The sequence below is a fragment of the Sus scrofa genome, chromosome 6 (assembly GCF_054392235.1).
Source record: "Sus scrofa isolate SSC_HxYL_T2T_F1_AM1 chromosome 6, Sscrofa_HxYL_maternal_Yorkshire_Landrace_v2.0, whole genome shotgun sequence".
Taxonomy (NCBI): Eukaryota; Metazoa; Chordata; class Mammalia; order Artiodactyla; family Suidae; genus Sus; species Sus scrofa.
This window is the reverse complement of record NC_139388.1, coordinates 62,555,585-62,572,145: the sequence shown is the minus strand read 5'-3', so window position 1 is coordinate 62,572,145 and position 16,561 is coordinate 62,555,585. Positions and strand designations below refer to the sequence as shown.

Here is a 16,561-nt window from a genome sequence, read left to right as displayed (position 1 = left end):
GTCTAGAAGGTCGTTCCGGAGGAGTAATTTGTAGTCCTCCTGCTGCGGCCCAGCTAAGGCGGAATGCATCAGTCTTCATTTTATGGTTTATTTCTAAAAGCCCATTTTCCCTATGGAGAACGAGGCTGGGAGAGGATGAATGACCGACCTGTCATTAAAGGTCGCAGTTCAAAATCGTTCGTTCCTCTCATCCCAGAAAGATTAGCGGCCTTCTGGAGATTCTCACAGTGATCTCCGTTATAGCTCACATCATTTTGTTTTGTTTTAACTCAGTGGTCGGGATCCATCAGATTGCGAACTGCTTGAGTGCAATTAATAATGAGGTCTGATTCCCATCTGTGCCCTGCCGGGCCACTGTGCAGCACAGGATCTGGCACATAATAGGTGCTAACTTTTTCCCCCCTTTTAAGAGGCGAACCTGCAGCATACGGAACTTCCCGGGCTAGGGGCAGAATCAGGGCTACAGCAGCAGGCCTTCACCACAGCCACAGCAACACAGGATCTGAGCTGCATCTGTGACCTAGGACACAGCTTGCCGCAAGGCTGGATGCTTAACCCACTGACCGAGGCCAGGGATAGAACCTACATCCTCAAAGACACCATGTCGGGATCCTAACTCACTTAGCCACAACAGGAAGCCCTAATTTTTTTAAAGTTGAATGAACACAACAGTTATCACTTCCCCCTCCCAACTTTTTCTACTGCATCATGGGGTTGTGACACAGTCACCCAGGGGCCCCCACTTCTCTCCTCCCTTCAGTAAACCAGGCTCAGCCTTTCTGACATTGCGTCACTTCCCAGAAGGAGAGAGGGCACAGCTGAGCCCTGGCTCCTGTTCCTGCTCCAGCTGAGATCTGCCCACCATGGCCTTGGTGCTGCTCCTTCAACTGCTGACTGTCTGTAAGACACCCACCCCCTTCTCCCTGGGTCCCTGTCGGGGCTGGGAACCCCGACACTGGCAGTGGGGAGGGAGTGTAATCGAGACTTCGGGTCTCCTTGAGGGCAGAGCAGGGTGACTCTGCACCATCCAAGGGCTTGGAGCTCTCGGACAGAATAACAGGACTGCGGCCCAGACCCCTGAGTCCTAAGGCAAGAGGACACAGGGGCCCGGAATTCCTGGGTTCCAGGAAAAGGAAGAATATGGGGGCAGGATTTCCTAGATCATGAAGCAAGAGAGGGCTAGGGACACGAACTCCAGGACAGGGAGTGAAAGGGTCTGGATTTTAATGCAGGAGGGAGATGGAAACCAGGGCACTGGGGGCCCTGGGAAAGGAGGAAACTGGGGGCCCAGGCTCCTGCACCCCAGGGGGAAGGAACTGTGGGATGAGATTATGGTCTCCGGGAAAAGGTGAAGCCAAGGGCCTGAACTCTGGGGTGTAGACACAAGAGGGGCTTGGGTCCAGACTTTTGGCTTTTTTTTTGGTCTTTTTGTCTTTTCTAGGGCCTCGCCTGCGGCATATGGAGGTTCCCAGGTGAGGCTAGGGGTCTAATCAGAGCTGTTGCTGCCAGCCTATGCCAGAGCCACAGCAACGCCAGTTCCGAGCCGCGTCTGCAACCTACACCACAGCTCACGGCAATGCCGGATCCTTAACCCACTGAGCAAGGCTAGGGATCGAACCCGCAACCTCATGGCTCCTAGTCGGAATTCGTTTCCACTGCGCTAAACAGGAACTCCCAGACTTTTAGCTTCTTAAATAGGTGGGGATTCAACATCTCGATTTACGGCTACTGGAAGAGGAGGAGGTACAAGCAAGACTCTTGCTTCCCGGAGGACAGAGGGCTTGGGGACTTGGATTCCTGGGTGCCCAGCAAGGAGGAAATGGGAGCAGCCAAAGCTTTGACGAGCCCAAGCCTTGTCTCCTTTTATAGGGCCGGCGTGTCGCGCGGACATCACTCCAACTGGTGAGTAACCATCCCCCTCCCCCTCCCCTTCTTCTGCGTGTTGCTGACACCCCACGTCCACCGACTCAAGATTGTATTTTGGTGCCCAGGATTTCCTCATGTCCCTCCTCCCTCCTTTCTTTCTTTCTTTCCCTCCTTCCTTCCTCATCCTTTTTAGTGACCAGTGTAGTTAAGGCGTGAAGGTCATGGACCCCATCTTCACCTTCATATCCACTCATGACCTTGAACGAACCATTGCAAGCTAAGACTGAGTTTCCTGCTCTGTAAAATGGGCTGTGCTGAGCACTTAATAAAATCCCTTGTGTAAAACCCTTGGCTCAGAGCGTGGCAAAGCACAGGGCTCAAGAAATAGGATCTCTGGAGTTCCCGTCGTGGCTCAGTGGTTAACGAATCCGACTAGGAACCATGAGGTTGTGGGTTCAATCCCTGGCCTTGCTCAGTGGATTAAGGATCCAGCGTTGCCATGAGCTGTGGTGTAGGTCGCAGACGCGGCTCAGATCCTGCCTTGCTGTGGCTCTGGTATAGGCCGGTGGCTACAGCTCCAATTAGACCCCTAGCCTGGGAACCTCCATATGCCATGGGAGCGGCTCAAGAAATGGCAGAAAGGAGTTCCCGTCGTGGCTCAGTGGTTAACGAATCCGACTAGGAACCATGAGGTTGCGGGTTCGGTCCCTGCCCTTGCTCAGTGGGTTAACGATCCGGCGTTGCCGTGAGCTGTGCTGTAGGTTGCAGACGCGGCTCGGATCCCGCGTTGCTGTGGCTCTGGTGTAGGCCGGTGGCTACAGCTCCGATTAGACCCCTAGCCTGGGAACCTCCATATGCCGCGGGAGCGGCCCAAGAAATAGCAACAACAACAAAAGACAAAAGACAAAAAAAAAAAAAAAGAAATGGCAGAAAGAAAGAAAAGAAAAAGAAATAGGATCTCTGGAGTTCCCATCGCGGCTCAGTGGAAACGACTCTGACTAGGATCCATGAGGACGCAGCTGGAATCCCTGGCCTCGCTCAGTGGCTTAAAGACCCAGGGTTGCCGTGAGCTGTGGTGTAGGTTGGAGACGTGGCTTGGATCCAGTGTTGCTGTGGCTGTGGTGTAGGCTTGCAGCTACAGCTTGGATTCGACCCCTAGCCTGGGAACCTCCATATGTCATGAGTACAGCCCTAAAAAGACCAAAAAAAGAAAAAAGAAATAGGATCTCTGGCAATACCAATTATTTCCCTGTTTGGAAAGTAGGATCCTTTACCTTGAGGTAGCTCTGGGTTTTTCTCCAGGGTTTCTGATGGGCGAGACCTCTCTCTCTCTCTCTTTTTATTTTAAAGGGTGCACATGCAGCATATGGAGGTTCCCAGGCCAGGGGTCTAATCGGAGCTGTAGGTGCCAGCCTACACCACAGCCACGGCAACGCAGGATCTGGGATCTGAGCCACGTCTGCAACTTACATCACAGTTCATGGCAATGCTGGATCCTTAACCCACTGAGCAAGGCCAGGGATCGAACCTGCAACCTCATGAATACTAGTCGGGGTTCATTTCCACTGAACTCCCTGACGGGTGAGCCCTCTTCTTCCTCTCAATTTCCCCCATGATGGCTCCCACTTCAAATCCGAATCACCTGGAGTGCCATTAACACCGAAGCTATCAATTTATTGAAATTATTATTTTTTAAATGCTCAAGCTAACATAACTTCATGGTTTTAGAAATGAGTTATTATCTAAGGACATATAACAACCTCCCTCTTCCCCTTCCTCAGCTTTCTTAAATAATTTCTGTATCCTTACAAAAATTTTCCATGCATTCAAAGACCTATGTGCATTTGTGTATGTTGTCTTTTTTCCCCAAAGCAAAATTGCTCCTTCGTGACTCACACTGTTCTGCATCTTACTTTACAATCTCTCTTGGAGATATTCCCATGTCCTTAGAGCTACTTCTACCCGCGGCAAATGCAAGTTCCTGGGCCGGGGATTGAACTCGCGCCAGAGCAGTGACAAGGCCAGATCCGTAACCCACTGAGCTACCAAAGAACCCCAGGGATTTTTCTTTTTTGTATTTTTAGGGCCCCACTTGTGGCATATGGAGGTTCCCAGGTTAGGGGTCTAATCGGAGCTGTAGCTGCCGGCCTACACCACAGCCACAGCAACACAGGATCCGAGCCGAGTCTGCGACCTTCACCACAGCTCACGGCAACACCAGATCCTTAACCCACTGAGTGAGGCCAAGGATTGAACCCATATCCTCATGGATGCTAGTCAGATTCATTTCTGATAAGCCACAACGGGAACTCCCAAAAACTCCAGTTTGCTTTTTTTTAATTCAACAATTTTTTTCCCCTCAAATAGCAAGTTTTGGCACCTACTGAAATATGTTGAATATGTTACAAATATTCTGGAAGGCAATTTGAAATCACAGGTTTCCGGGGACTAGTCTCTCTTCTTTTTTAAATGATTTTTAATTTTTCCATCATAGCTGGTTTACAGTGTTCTGTCAGTTTGTTACTGCACAGCAAGGTGACCCAGTCACATGTACATATATATACTTTCTTACCAATCTCTTAAAATGATGTTTAAAAACCATGACGTAGGAGTTCCCGCTGTGGCACAGTGGGTTAAGAACCTGACTGCAACAACTCACGTTGCTGTAGAAACTCGGGCTCAATCCACAGCCTACTGCGGTGGGTTTAAGGACCTGGCATTGCTGCAGCTGTTGTGTAGGTTGCAGCTGTGGCTCAGATTCAATCCCTGGCCTGGGAACTTCCATAGGCCTCTGGTGAGTGCCATAAATAAATTAAAAACTGTGGGAGTTCCCGTCGTGGTTCACTGGTTAACGAATCGGACTAGGAACCAGGAGGTTGTGGGTTTGATCCCTGGCCTCACTCAGTGGGTTAAGGCAGGTGGCTACAGCTCCGATTAGACCCCTAGCCCAAGAACCTCCATATGCTATGGGAGCAGCCCTAAAAAGACCAAAAAAAAAAAAAAAAAAAAAAAAAAAAATTAAAAACTGTGCAGTAAAGGGCAGGCATCAATGCCCTGTCCTCTGATGGGCAGCTAGTTTGGACAAACCTGGGTTGGGGTCCAGCATCTCCCCTTTTTTACAGGCAGGAAACTAAGGCTGGGGAAGGGGCACAGATTTGCAAGGAGATTTTCCTCCTACCCCCGCTGACCCCCCATCTCCTGGGCTCCCAGGAAGCCTGAGGACCCAGGCAGCCCCATTTCTTCAGTCCCACCAGCCTCATACCCCAAGCCGTGGCTGGAGGCTCAGCCGGCAGCAATTGTGACCCCCGGAATCAACATCACCTTGAGGTGCTGGGCCCCCCAGCCTGCCTGGAGGTTTGCACTCTTCAAATATGGAGACGCGGCTCCTGTGATTTACCGGGACGTGGCTTCGGAGCTGGCGGAGTTCTTCCTGGAGGAGGTGACCCCAGCCCAGGGGGGCAGTTACCGCTGCTGCTACCGAAGACTAAGCTGGGGGCCAGGGGTCTGGTCCCACCCCAGTGATACCCTGGAACTGCTGGTGACAGGTGAGGTCTGGGGAGGGGGGCGTGGTATGTGGAGAAAAGACAGAGGTGGGATGAAGGAAGGGGGGAGAGAGAGAGACAAGCTTACACAATGACGTAAAAAAAAGAGCTACAAGGAGTTCCCGTCGTGGCGCAGTGGAAACGAATCCGACTAGGAACCATGAGGTTGCAGGTTCGATCCCTGGCCTCGCTCAGTGGGTTGAGGATCCAGCGTTGCCGTGAGCTGTGGTGTAGGTCGCAGAGGAGGCTCAGATCTGGTGTTGGTGTGGCTCTGGTGTAGGTGGGCGGCTACAGCTCCGATTTGACCCCTAGCCTGGGAACGTCCATATGCCACAGGTGTGGCCCTAAAAGAAGAAAAAAAAGCTATAAGGAGAGAGGGAGAGAGAAAACACCAAAGAAACAGGGGGGATTCCCAACCGAGGGCAATTGTGACCCGCAGCCCCTAAATCTGTCAATAGCCGGAGACATGGTGGGTTGTCACGACCTGGGAAGGGTGGGTTCCTGGCATATCATGGGCAAAGGCCAGAAATGCTACAAAAGGTCCTGCAACACACAGGCCACTCCAGCCTCCCCCCCGCCCCGCGCCCCACCCCGCCCTGAATTATTCAGATTCACCCAAAATGTCACTAGCACTGAAACTGGGAAACCTTGGAAGAGACGAAGCCTGAGACCCAGCGGGTGTGAAACACGGAATTTTAGTGAAGCATGAGCACCGTGGGGAAAAGCGACAAAAGGGCGGGTAGCGATGGGGAGAGAGACACGCCGCCTTGGGGACGCAGGCGCCGGGAGAGACAGGGACAAGGGGGCTCCAGGGCACAGAGCGGGACACGGACACACAGAAAGTGGAGACAGCGGCGGGACTCTGGTCTGGACGGGAGGAGGGAGAAGGGCAGAGTGTGATGGGGTTGAAAGCGTGACGGGGGAGGAGAGGGGGGGAGGAAGAGGGAAGAGAGAGGGAGGAGGGGGGAGGAGAGGGAGGGAGGAGGTAAGAGGAAGGGGGGAGAGGGAAGAGGGAGGGGGAGAGGGAGGGGGAAGAGGGAGAGGGGAGGGGGAAGGGGAGAGGGAGGGGGGAGTGGGGAGAGAGGGGAGGGAAAGAGAGGGGAGAGGGAGGGAGGAGAGAGGGGGAGAGGGAGGGGGAGGGGAAGAGGGAGGGAGGAGGGGGGAGAGGGGGGAAAAGGAAGGGGGGAGAGGGAAGAGGGAGGGGGGGAAAGGGAGGGAAGGAGAGAGGAGAGGGAGGGAAGGAGAGGGGAGAGGGAGGGAAGGAGAGGGGAGAGGGAGGGGAAGAGGGAGGGGGGAGGGGGGAGAGGGGGGAAAAGGAAGGGGGGAGAGGGAAGAGGGAGGGGGGGAAAGGGAGGGAAGGAGAGAGGAGAGGGAGGGAAGGAGAGGGGAGAGGGAGGGAAGGAGAGGGGAGAGGGAGGGGAAGAGGGAGGGGGGAGGGGGAGGGCGGAAAGGAGGAAGGAGGCGGGAAGGAGGGGCGAGGACGACTGGGAGGAAGAGGGAGAGAGAGAAGGTGGGCAGCACCACACCCGCGGCCCCCGACCTCCTTCCTTGCAGACGAGCTGCCGCGCCCGTCGCTGGTGGCGCTGCCCGGGCCGGTGGTGGCGCCCTGGGCCAACGTGAGCCTGCGCTGCGCCGGCCGCGTGGGGGGCATGAGCTTCGCGCTGTACCGCGTCGGCGTGGCGGCCCCGCTGCAGTACCGCCGCTCGGCGCAGCCCTGGGCCGACTTCCCGCTTCCCGGCGCCCGCGCACCCGGCACCTACAGCTGCTACTACCACACGCCCTCCGCCCCCTACGTGCTGTCCCAGCGCAGCGAGCCGCTGGTCATCAGCGCGGACGGTGAGGGGACCCGTCCCCCAGGCCCTCCTCCCCCGGACCCAGGGGTCCAGCCCCCAGCCCCCAGCCCCTCCTCCCTCGGACCCAGGGGTCCAGGCTCCAGCCCCTTCCCCCTCGGACCCAGGGGTCCGGCCCCCAGGCCCTCCTCCCTCAGCCCCTTAAGTCCCAGACTCCTGCTCCCACGGACCCAAATTAAGTCTAAGACTGACGTGTCGCGACCCCATCCTGGAGGTTAGAGACCCAGAGGGTGGGCAGAGACTGCAGGTTTGTCCGCTGACCGCCTCTCCCTTGCCGCCCCGCAGGCTCAGGCTCCTCGGACTACACCCAGGGCAACGTCGTCCGCCTGGGGCTGGCCGGTCTGGTTCTCGCCTTCCTGGGCACACTGGTGGTTTTCGACTGGCGCAGCCGGAGTCGCGCCCCTGGCAGCATGTGGGCCTGAGTTCAGGGGACAGAGAAGACTTCCCGGAGGGGGTGGAGAAGAAGCCCGGATGCCTTGGGTTGGGCGGACCCTTCCAGGAGCCCCACAGCCCTCCCGGCTGAACCTAGCTTCCCCGGTAATGACAACCTTGGCACCACGCCCTCCATTTTCCTATGGGTCACTTCCCAGGACTCTGATTGATGGGTGGAAGGCGCGATCAGTGGCTAAGCCTTCCTAGCTAAGGGACACCTGAGTTCGAATCCCAGTGCTGCTGCTCCCTCACTGGGGGATATTAGGAAAGCGGCCCTTCCCCAGCCTTGGTTGCTCTGGCTGTAAAATGGGGCCACTGGAATTGCCCACTTCCTAGGATCGTTGTAGGATTAAGTGGACAGTGCACATGAAGGGTTTCAGTCAGTAACTGGCTCGTAGTTAATGCGCAATAAATGTTAGCTACCATCTAACAGCTATTTCCACCAGACTCACGGGACCCACATGAAGTTCTAGGTTTTTCCACATTGTTCATGTTCCAGCTCATTCTTTAAACGACTCACTGTCATTCCCTTCATGACAGCGCTCTTGGTCACCAGGCAAACCTCTTTCAAAGTCCTCCTCAGGAGTTCCCGCTGTGGTGCAGTAGAGTAAAGATCTGGTGGTGTTTCTGTGGTGGCTTAGGTTTGATGCTGCAGTGGGTTAAGAATCAGACTGCAGGAGTTCCCGTTGTGGCTCAGTGGTTAACGAATCTGACTAGGAACCATGAGGTTGCGGGTTCGATCCCTGGCCTTGCTCTGTGGGTTAAGGATCTGGCGTTGCCGGGAGCTGTGGTGTAGGTTGCAGACGTGGCTCGGATCCCGAGTTGCTGTGGCTCTGGCATAGGCCGGTGGCTATAGCTCTGATTGGACCCCTAGCCTGGGAACCTCCACATGCCGCAGGAGTGGCCCAAGAAATGGCAAAAAGACAAAAAACAAAAAACAGAATCAGACTGCAGTGGCCCCCGTGGCACGAGGTTGATCCCCAGGCCAGTGCAGTGAGTTCAGGATCTGAAGTTGCCACAGCTGTTCCATAGGTTGCAACTGTGGCTCAGATTCTATCCCTGGCCCAGAAACTTCATAAGCCGTGGGTGCAGCCAAAAGAGAAAAAACAAACAAACAATATCCTTCTACCCTCCCCAAAATCACACCAAACAATTTCTGCTCCAATTACAGCTTTGTTTACCCACGTCTGCTTTCCTTGAGCGGTATTCTCATCTGTTGCCAAGGCAACAGCCAATGAAGGGTGCACAGTAGGGCTCTGACCTGGACCCTGAAATCTTCCTTCCTGAAGACCTGGCTACTTTCACAGTTGCTCCTGAATTTACTTATTTTTTATTTTTCTGGCTGCACCCACAGCATAAAGAAGTTCTCACAGCTTCAGCAACACTGGATCCCTTAACCCACTGCACGGGGCTGGATCAAACCCACGCCTCGGGAGCCATGGGGGCCGCTGCAGTCTGATTCGTAACCCACTGTGCCACAGGTGGAACTCCTCTCTTTTTATTATTTTTTTAAATTTCTCAATGAATTTATTACATTTATAGTTGTACAATGATCATCACAATCCAATTTTATAGGATCGGAACTCCTCTCTTGCATGTATTAATTTAACATCTCTTTTTATCTGGCTAATCTCATGCCTATAAACACAGTTTCCTTCTCTAAGCAATTCTCACCACTCACTCGTGTGTTCTTGATTTTATGCCTAATGTTGGTGGAACACACATCCTCTTCTGCTGTTATTAAAATTCCCAACATGGAGTTGCCATTGTGGCTCAGTGGTTAACAAATCCGACTAGGAACCATGAGGTTGCGGGTTCGATCCCTGGCCTTGCTCTGTGGGTTAAGGATCCGGTGTTGCTGTGAGCTGTGGTGTAGGTCGCAGATGAAGCTAGGATCCCACGTTTCTGTGACTGTGGTGTAGGCTGGCAGCTACAGCTCCAATTAGACCCCTAGCCTGGGAACCTCCATATGCCGTGGGAGCGGCCCTAGAAAAGGCAAAAAGACACACACAAAAATCCCAACTTCTCACTCCCCTCTTCCCACTTTACAGAGAAGAAGATGACTTCCACTTTTTGGGGCACTTCGAGCCCCCCACTCATTAGGCAGGTAGCCTTGAGCAACCTACACATCCTTCCGCATTTTCCCATCAAAGAGAAACTAAAAGTATCTACCATCCTGGGATTCCTTCGTGGTGCAGCAGGTGTAAAGATCCAGCTTTGTTACTGCAGGTTGCTGCTGGGGTGCACGTTCAATCCGTGGCCCAGGAACCTCCATATGGGGCAGGCATGGCAAAAACAAAAAACAAACAAACAAAAAACCCAAACCAAAAAACCCTACCATGTCACAGAATTAAAGCGACAAACTTGTCTTTAAAACATGGAGAAAGATGGAAAAACTTTAGATCAGGTGTTTTAACTCCCCCATCCCCACCCCCTTTTGGGAGAGAACACAAATTATGAAGCAAAGTTTCTCTCTTGGCCCTGTAAACACATCACTTTTTACACCTGTAAGTGAAAATTCAAGTTCCATGAAGCAATATTTACTTGTTACAAGGATGCACTGACATATTCTTTTTTTTTTTCTTTCTTTTTTTTGGCTGCATCTGCCTCATATGGAAGTTTCTGGGCCAGGGATCGAACCTGAGTTGCAGCTGTGATCTAACACCCAGGATCTCCAAATGTCTCCCATGTGAGGCACTAGCATATAAATGACCCAAAGACAGTCTCTGGACATTGCCCCGTTCTTGGGTACTTCACAGCAGGCTGAGACCTGTTAGCTCAAAAGCCCACTGATGCCAAATTTTTACACACCCAGTTATTTAAAACACAACCCCAGCAAGCGGGTTTTTAACTAGTTAGAGTCCGCCTGCTTTGCATACCCCACAAAATTGCACCCCATCTCTGTTAGCCATAGATAAACCCTGTTCTCCCAAAGTGTGGGTTGGACCCAGAAGCCTCCTCTCCAACAGCACCCCCACCTGATTCCCTGGTCCACCTCCCCTTCTGCGTAGCAGCCCCCCAACCCTTTGCCTTTGGCAGGGTTCAAGCTGCAAGGGTCTTTCCCACATGCAAACCTGTCAAAACAGCCTCCAGAGAAAATGCCTGTGTGCTACTGCCACCTTGTGCTCATATCTTTTCTCCTGCTCAGCACCAAAATCTCAGACCTTAAAACTACTGGGTCTTTAAAAATAAAAATTATTCCTCTGCTTTGGTAACCATAAATTCGTTTTTTATGTCTGAGTTGTTTCTGTTTTATAAATATGTTCATGTGTACTATTTATTTTATTTTATTTTTTTGCAAGCAAGCAAAGTCTTTAACAGGAAAGCAAATAGCTCCCAGGGCTGCTGGGAGGTGCTATTTGTTTTTTAATTGAAGTATAGTTGACCTACAATGTTGTGTTAATTTCTGCTATACAGCAACGTGATTCAGTTATAAATATACTCTTTTAAAAATTATTTTGCATTAATGGCTTATCATACGACATTGAATATAGTTCCTGTGCTATATGGCAGGTCCTTGTTGGTTAAGTATTTTATATATAGTAGTGTGTATCTGCTAAATCTCAAACTCCTAATATATCCCTCCCCTCCCCATTTCTCCTTTGGTAACCATTGTTTTCTAAGTCTGTGAGTCTGTTTCTGTTCTGTAGATAGGTTCATTTGTGCCATAGTTTAGATTCCACATAAAGTGATGCCATGTAGCATTTGTTTTTCTCTTTCTGGCTGACTTCACTTATATGAGAATCTCTAGTTGCATCCATGTGGCTGCAGATGGCATTATTTTGTTCTTTTTCATGACTAGTATTCTATTGCGTATATGTACCACACCCTCTTCATCCATCCATCTGTGGATGGACATTTAGGTCATTTCCATGTCTTGGCTACCATGAAAACAGTTTGCTGCAGGAACACTGGGATGCATGCATCTTTTGAAACTAGCGTTTGTCTGGGTATATGCCCAGGAGTGGGATTTTTAGGATGATATGGTAGCTCTATTTTTAGTATTTCAAGGAATCTCCATAGTGGTCTCCGTAGTGGTTGCACCAATCTACATTCCCACCACTAGTGGAGGAGGGTTCCCTTTTCTCCACACCCTCTCCAGCATTTGCTATTTATAGGCTTTTTAAAATTACTCAATGAATTTATCACATCTGTAGTTGTATAATGATCATCACAATCCAATTTCACAGGATTTATAGGCTTTTTGATGATGGCCATTCTGACCCGTGTGAGGTGGTAAGGAGGTCCTACTGCACAGCACAGGGAACTATATCCAGTCTCTTGGGATAGAACATGATGGAAGATAATATAAGAAAGGGAATGTATATATATGTAAGACTGGGTCACTTTGATGTGTAGCAGAAACTGGCATAGCATTGTAATCAACTATAGTAACTATATATATATATATGCACACACACACACAACTCTCTAAAAAAATAAACTATGGCACAAATGAACCTATTCGTGAAACAGAAACAGACACACAGACATAAAGAACAGACTTGTGGTTGCCAAGGGGGAGGGGAGATGGCATGGGAAAGATGGGGAGTTTGGGGTTGGTAGATGCAAACTGTTGCACTTAGAATGGATAAGCAATGAGGTCCTGCTGTACAGCACAGGGAACTGTATCCCATCTCCCAAGATGGACTATGATGGAAAAGAATATAAAAAGAATGTGTGTATAGGGGAGCTCCCGTCGTGGCGCAGTGGTTAACGAATCCGACTAGGAACCATGAGGTTGCGGGTTCGGTCCCTGCCCTTGCTCAGTGGGTTAATGATCCAGCGTTGCCGTGAGCTGTGGTATAGGTTGAAGACGCGGCTCGGATCCAGCTTTGCTGTGGCTCTGGCGTAGACTGGTGGCTACAGCTCCGATTCAACCCCTAGCCTGGGAACCTCCATATGCCTCGAGATCGGCCCAAGAATATGGCAAAAAGACAAAAAAAAAAAAAAAAAAGAATGTGTGTATATATGTATAACTGAGCCACTTTGCTGTACAGCAGAAGTTGGGACAACACTGTAAATCAACTGTGTATACACACACACACACACACACGCACACGTTTTTTTTTTTTTTTTTTTTTTTTTGCTTTTTAGGGCTGCACCTGCGGCATGTAGAAGTTCCCAGGCTAGGGGTCGAATTGGAGCTGCAGCTGCCAGCCTACACCGCAGCCACAGCAATGTGGGATCTGAGCCTTATCTGAGTGCAACTTACACTGCCGCTCATAGCAACACCAGATCCTTAACCCACTGAGCGAGGCCAGGGATCAAACCTGCATCCTCATGTATACTAGTCGGGTTTGTAACCTGCTGAGCCACAACGAGAATGCCATTAATCAACTATATTTATTTATTTATTTGTTTTTCAGGGCCATACCTGCGGCATATGGAGTTCCCAGGCTGGGGGTCTAATTGGAGCTATAGCAACCGGCCTACACCACAGCCACAGCAACACCAGATCCGAGCCATGTCTGCAACCTACCCCACAGCTCACAGCAATGCCGGATCCTTAACCCACTGAACAAGGCCAGGGATCGAACCCGCAACCTCATGGTTCCTAGTCAGATTCGTTAACCACTGCGCCACAACAGGAACTCCTATACCTTAATTTTAAAATAAAAAAAAAAATCTTTGGACTTCCCGTCATGGCACAGAGGAAACGAATCCAACCAGGAACCAGGAGGTTGCGGGTTTGATCCCTGGCCTCACTCAGTGGGTTAAGGATCTGGCGTTGCGGTGAGCTGTAGTGTAGGTCGCAGATGCGGCTCCGATCTGGCATTTGCTATGGCTGTGGTGTAGGCCAACAGCTACAGCTCCAATGTGACCCCGAGCCTGGGAACCTCCACATGCTGCTAGTGTGGCCCTAAAAAGACAAAAAAGAAAATAAAAATTAAAAATTAAATGAGGGCAGTATGATGGGAACTGGGCCCTTACCCTGTGCCAATTCTGGGTCGTGAGTGTCAGACTCACACTGTAATTCAGACGTGGATCCCTCGCCTCCTGAGCTTTCAGACTAGCCCACAGTCCTGGCTGATGCGGTGGGAAGGGCCCTCCCAGAACAAAGGGAAGGCAACGTGGCATAACCAGCATCTGTGTGCACATGTGTGACTCTGCAGCCACAAGATGCCATCAGTATCCATGTGCAACTTTGTAACGGAGCCCATGCAACCAGAATTTACAGAATGCATGTTCTCTTATAAGGGGGACAAAGGAACCAAAGTGCAACAGGAAAAACAGAGGGTATATAAGACAGCATCCTGCTGCATTAGGGGCTCAGCCCTTGGGTATGAATCTGCTGAGCCAGTGCCGACACAAATAAACACTGCTTCCTGGCACAAAGCCTGGGTGTCCTGTCTCTCTGTACGAGAATCCTATGATCACACCTTGATTTCAGCTCCTACAGAACCCTGCTGAGTTGTGCCCACATTCTTGGCCCACAGAAACTACGCAACAATAAATATATGTTGCTTAACCACTGAGTTTGTGGGGATGTTGTAACAGAGCAATAGGTACCGTCACACAGCAAAAGGATCATTCAGACTCTTCCGTCTGCCCAAAGAAACATCTTCACATGCGGTGAGATGGGGGGTGGGGGGCTTCGAATGATTTTCTGGAAAGGAAACAGATGAAGCTTTTGAGACAGATATAGCTGGGTTCTAATTCTTGTACCTGCTTCTCCTACTTCTTTGTCTTTTAGCAAAGGAACCTACCTCCCTACACCTTAATTTCCATATCTTATTAATTCGGCCCAAAGAAATTTCACCAAATACAATCTGGCAGCAAGCACATGGGTTCTCACCTGTATGGTGAAGCTGGCACATCAGTCAAAATGTAGGTACATTGAGATTTACTTTTTTTTTAAGGGCCACGCCCATGGCACACGGAAGTTCCCAGGCTAGGGGTCAAATTGGAGCTGTAGCTGCCGACTACACCACAGCCACAACAATGCAGGATCCATGCTGCATTTGCGATCTACACTGCAGCTCACGGCAACGCTGGATTCTTAACTGAGTGGGGCTAGGGATCGAACCTGTGTCCTCTTGGATACTAGTCAGGTTCATTACTGCTGAGTCGCAACGGGAACTCCATGGGATTTACATACTTTTAACTGCTAAGTCAGAGTTTCCTTCCTGGAGACAAAAATCAGTGAGGGGTGGGAGTTCCCATCGTGGCTCAGTGGTTAACAAGCCTGACTAGGATCCATGAGGACACAGGTTCAATCCCTGGCCTTGCTCAGCGGGTTAAGGATCCGGCGTTACCGTGAGCTGTGGTGTAGGTCGCAGACACGGGTCAGATCCCATGTTGACCGTGGCACAGGCTGGCGGCTACAGCTCTGATCGGATCCCTAGCCTGGGAACCTCCACCTCCATCTGCTGTGGGTGTGACCCTAAAAAGACAAAAGACCAAAAAAAAAAAAAAGAATCCATGAGGGCAACTCAGTAAATGGAGATAGAGGAAAAGGAAACAGAAGCTACAGTTTTGGACCTGCTGACAATTTCATTTTCTTGGGACACCCTGGCTAAGTAAGAGCCTGTTAGGACACTTCCAGAAGAAAAAATGGCTTTAAATGCAGAGACCACGGCTTCACAAAATCACTGCAAATCCCAAAGAACCTATGAGCTATCTGTGTATAATTATTTGAGGGGTGTGCTAGGAGGGTTGATTCCAGCAGGAACTGGTTTAAGGTATTTTGCTGACGTTAAGACGTACCCCCATGGCACCTCCCCTGGTCATGGAATCAAACACACAGATCAACAGCATTGTTTGTTACCCTTGGTCCAAGGAGCACTGGGAGAGGTTTGTACCAGCTCATCAGCACTGTTATTTTTTATTTATTTATTTATGTCTTTTTGACATTTCTTGGGCCGCTCCCGTGGCATGTGGAGGTTCCCAGGCTAGGGGTCCAATCGGAGCTGTAGCCACCGGCCTACGCCAGAGCCACAGCAACACAGGATCTGAGCTGCGTCTGCGACCTACACTACAGCTCACAGCAATGCCGGATCCTTAACCCACTGAGCAAGTCCAGGGATCGAACCTGCAACCTCATGGTTCCTAGTCAGATTCATTAACCACTGCACCATGACAGAACTCCAGCACTGTTTACTGGTAAACATAAAAGCAGTGACTGACACTTGGTCCTGTGAGACCCCAGAGGGCTGGCACTGTAGCAAGAATATACAAACATGACCATCAGGGCAAAAAAAAGCCCAGCCAAGCATTCATTTTGGGTTTCCTGGTTCTGAGGTGTTTTGTGAACACGATTGTGGTTTCTGACCCAAGAAAGAAAAGCCCAGCCATGCAGCCCTTACAAAGGGGCGAATATTGGGGCATATGCCTGGGATTTTTTTTTTTTTTTTTTTGCTTTTTAGGGCCGCTCATGCGGCACATGGAGGTTCCCAGGCTAGGGGTCGAATTGGAGCTGCAGCTGCTGGCCTACACTGCTGCCATAGCAACACCAGTTCTGAGATTTGTCTGCAGTCTACACCACAGCTCGCGGATCCTTAACCCCTTGAGCGAGGCCTGGGATCAAACCCGCAACCTCATGGTTCTTAGTCGGATTCATTTCCGCTGCACCATAATGGGAACTCCTGCCTGGGATGCATTTAATGCTCATTTTAACGCTATATACAGTTGACCCTTGAACAGCACAGGTTTGAACTGTACGGTCCACTTGTATACGGATATTTTTTCAATAAAATATACAATCAGCCCGCCCCCCCCTTTTTTTCTTTTCCCTCCTTTAGCTGCACCTGCAGCATGCAGAAGTTCCCAGGGCCAGGGATCACACCAGAGCCACAGAAGTGGCAATGCCAGATCCTTAAGCTGCTGAGCCACCAGGGAACTCCAGCTTGCCTTACCTAAGGGGTCCCC

General features: G+C 50.8%; 1 protein-coding gene across 2 annotated transcripts; it reads left to right on the top strand.

Annotated features, from left to right (window-relative positions):
* The first annotated feature begins 781 nt into the window (after positions 1–781).
* Positions 782–10,912, top strand: OSCAR (osteoclast associated Ig-like receptor). 2 transcript variants are annotated; one of them, XR_014806680.1, is made up of 6 exons: positions 782–900; positions 1,870–1,902; positions 5,112–5,411; positions 6,963–7,244; positions 7,544–8,590; positions 9,672–10,912. XR_014806680.1 is itself a non-coding variant. In XM_021094885.2 (5 exons), the coding sequence occupies exons 1-5, from the start codon at positions 864–866 to the stop codon at positions 7,678–7,680; spliced, it is 789 nt and encodes a 262-aa protein (XP_020950544.1). In that variant the 5' UTR covers positions 782–863; the 3' UTR covers positions 7,681–9,449. The 2 variants fall into 2 exon arrangements, 1 of the variants encoding a protein (XP_020950544.1); XM_021094885.2 differs by lacking the exon at positions 9,672–10,912 and having other exon boundaries at positions 7,544–9,449.
* The last annotated feature ends 5,649 nt before the right edge of the window (positions 10,913–16,561 follow it).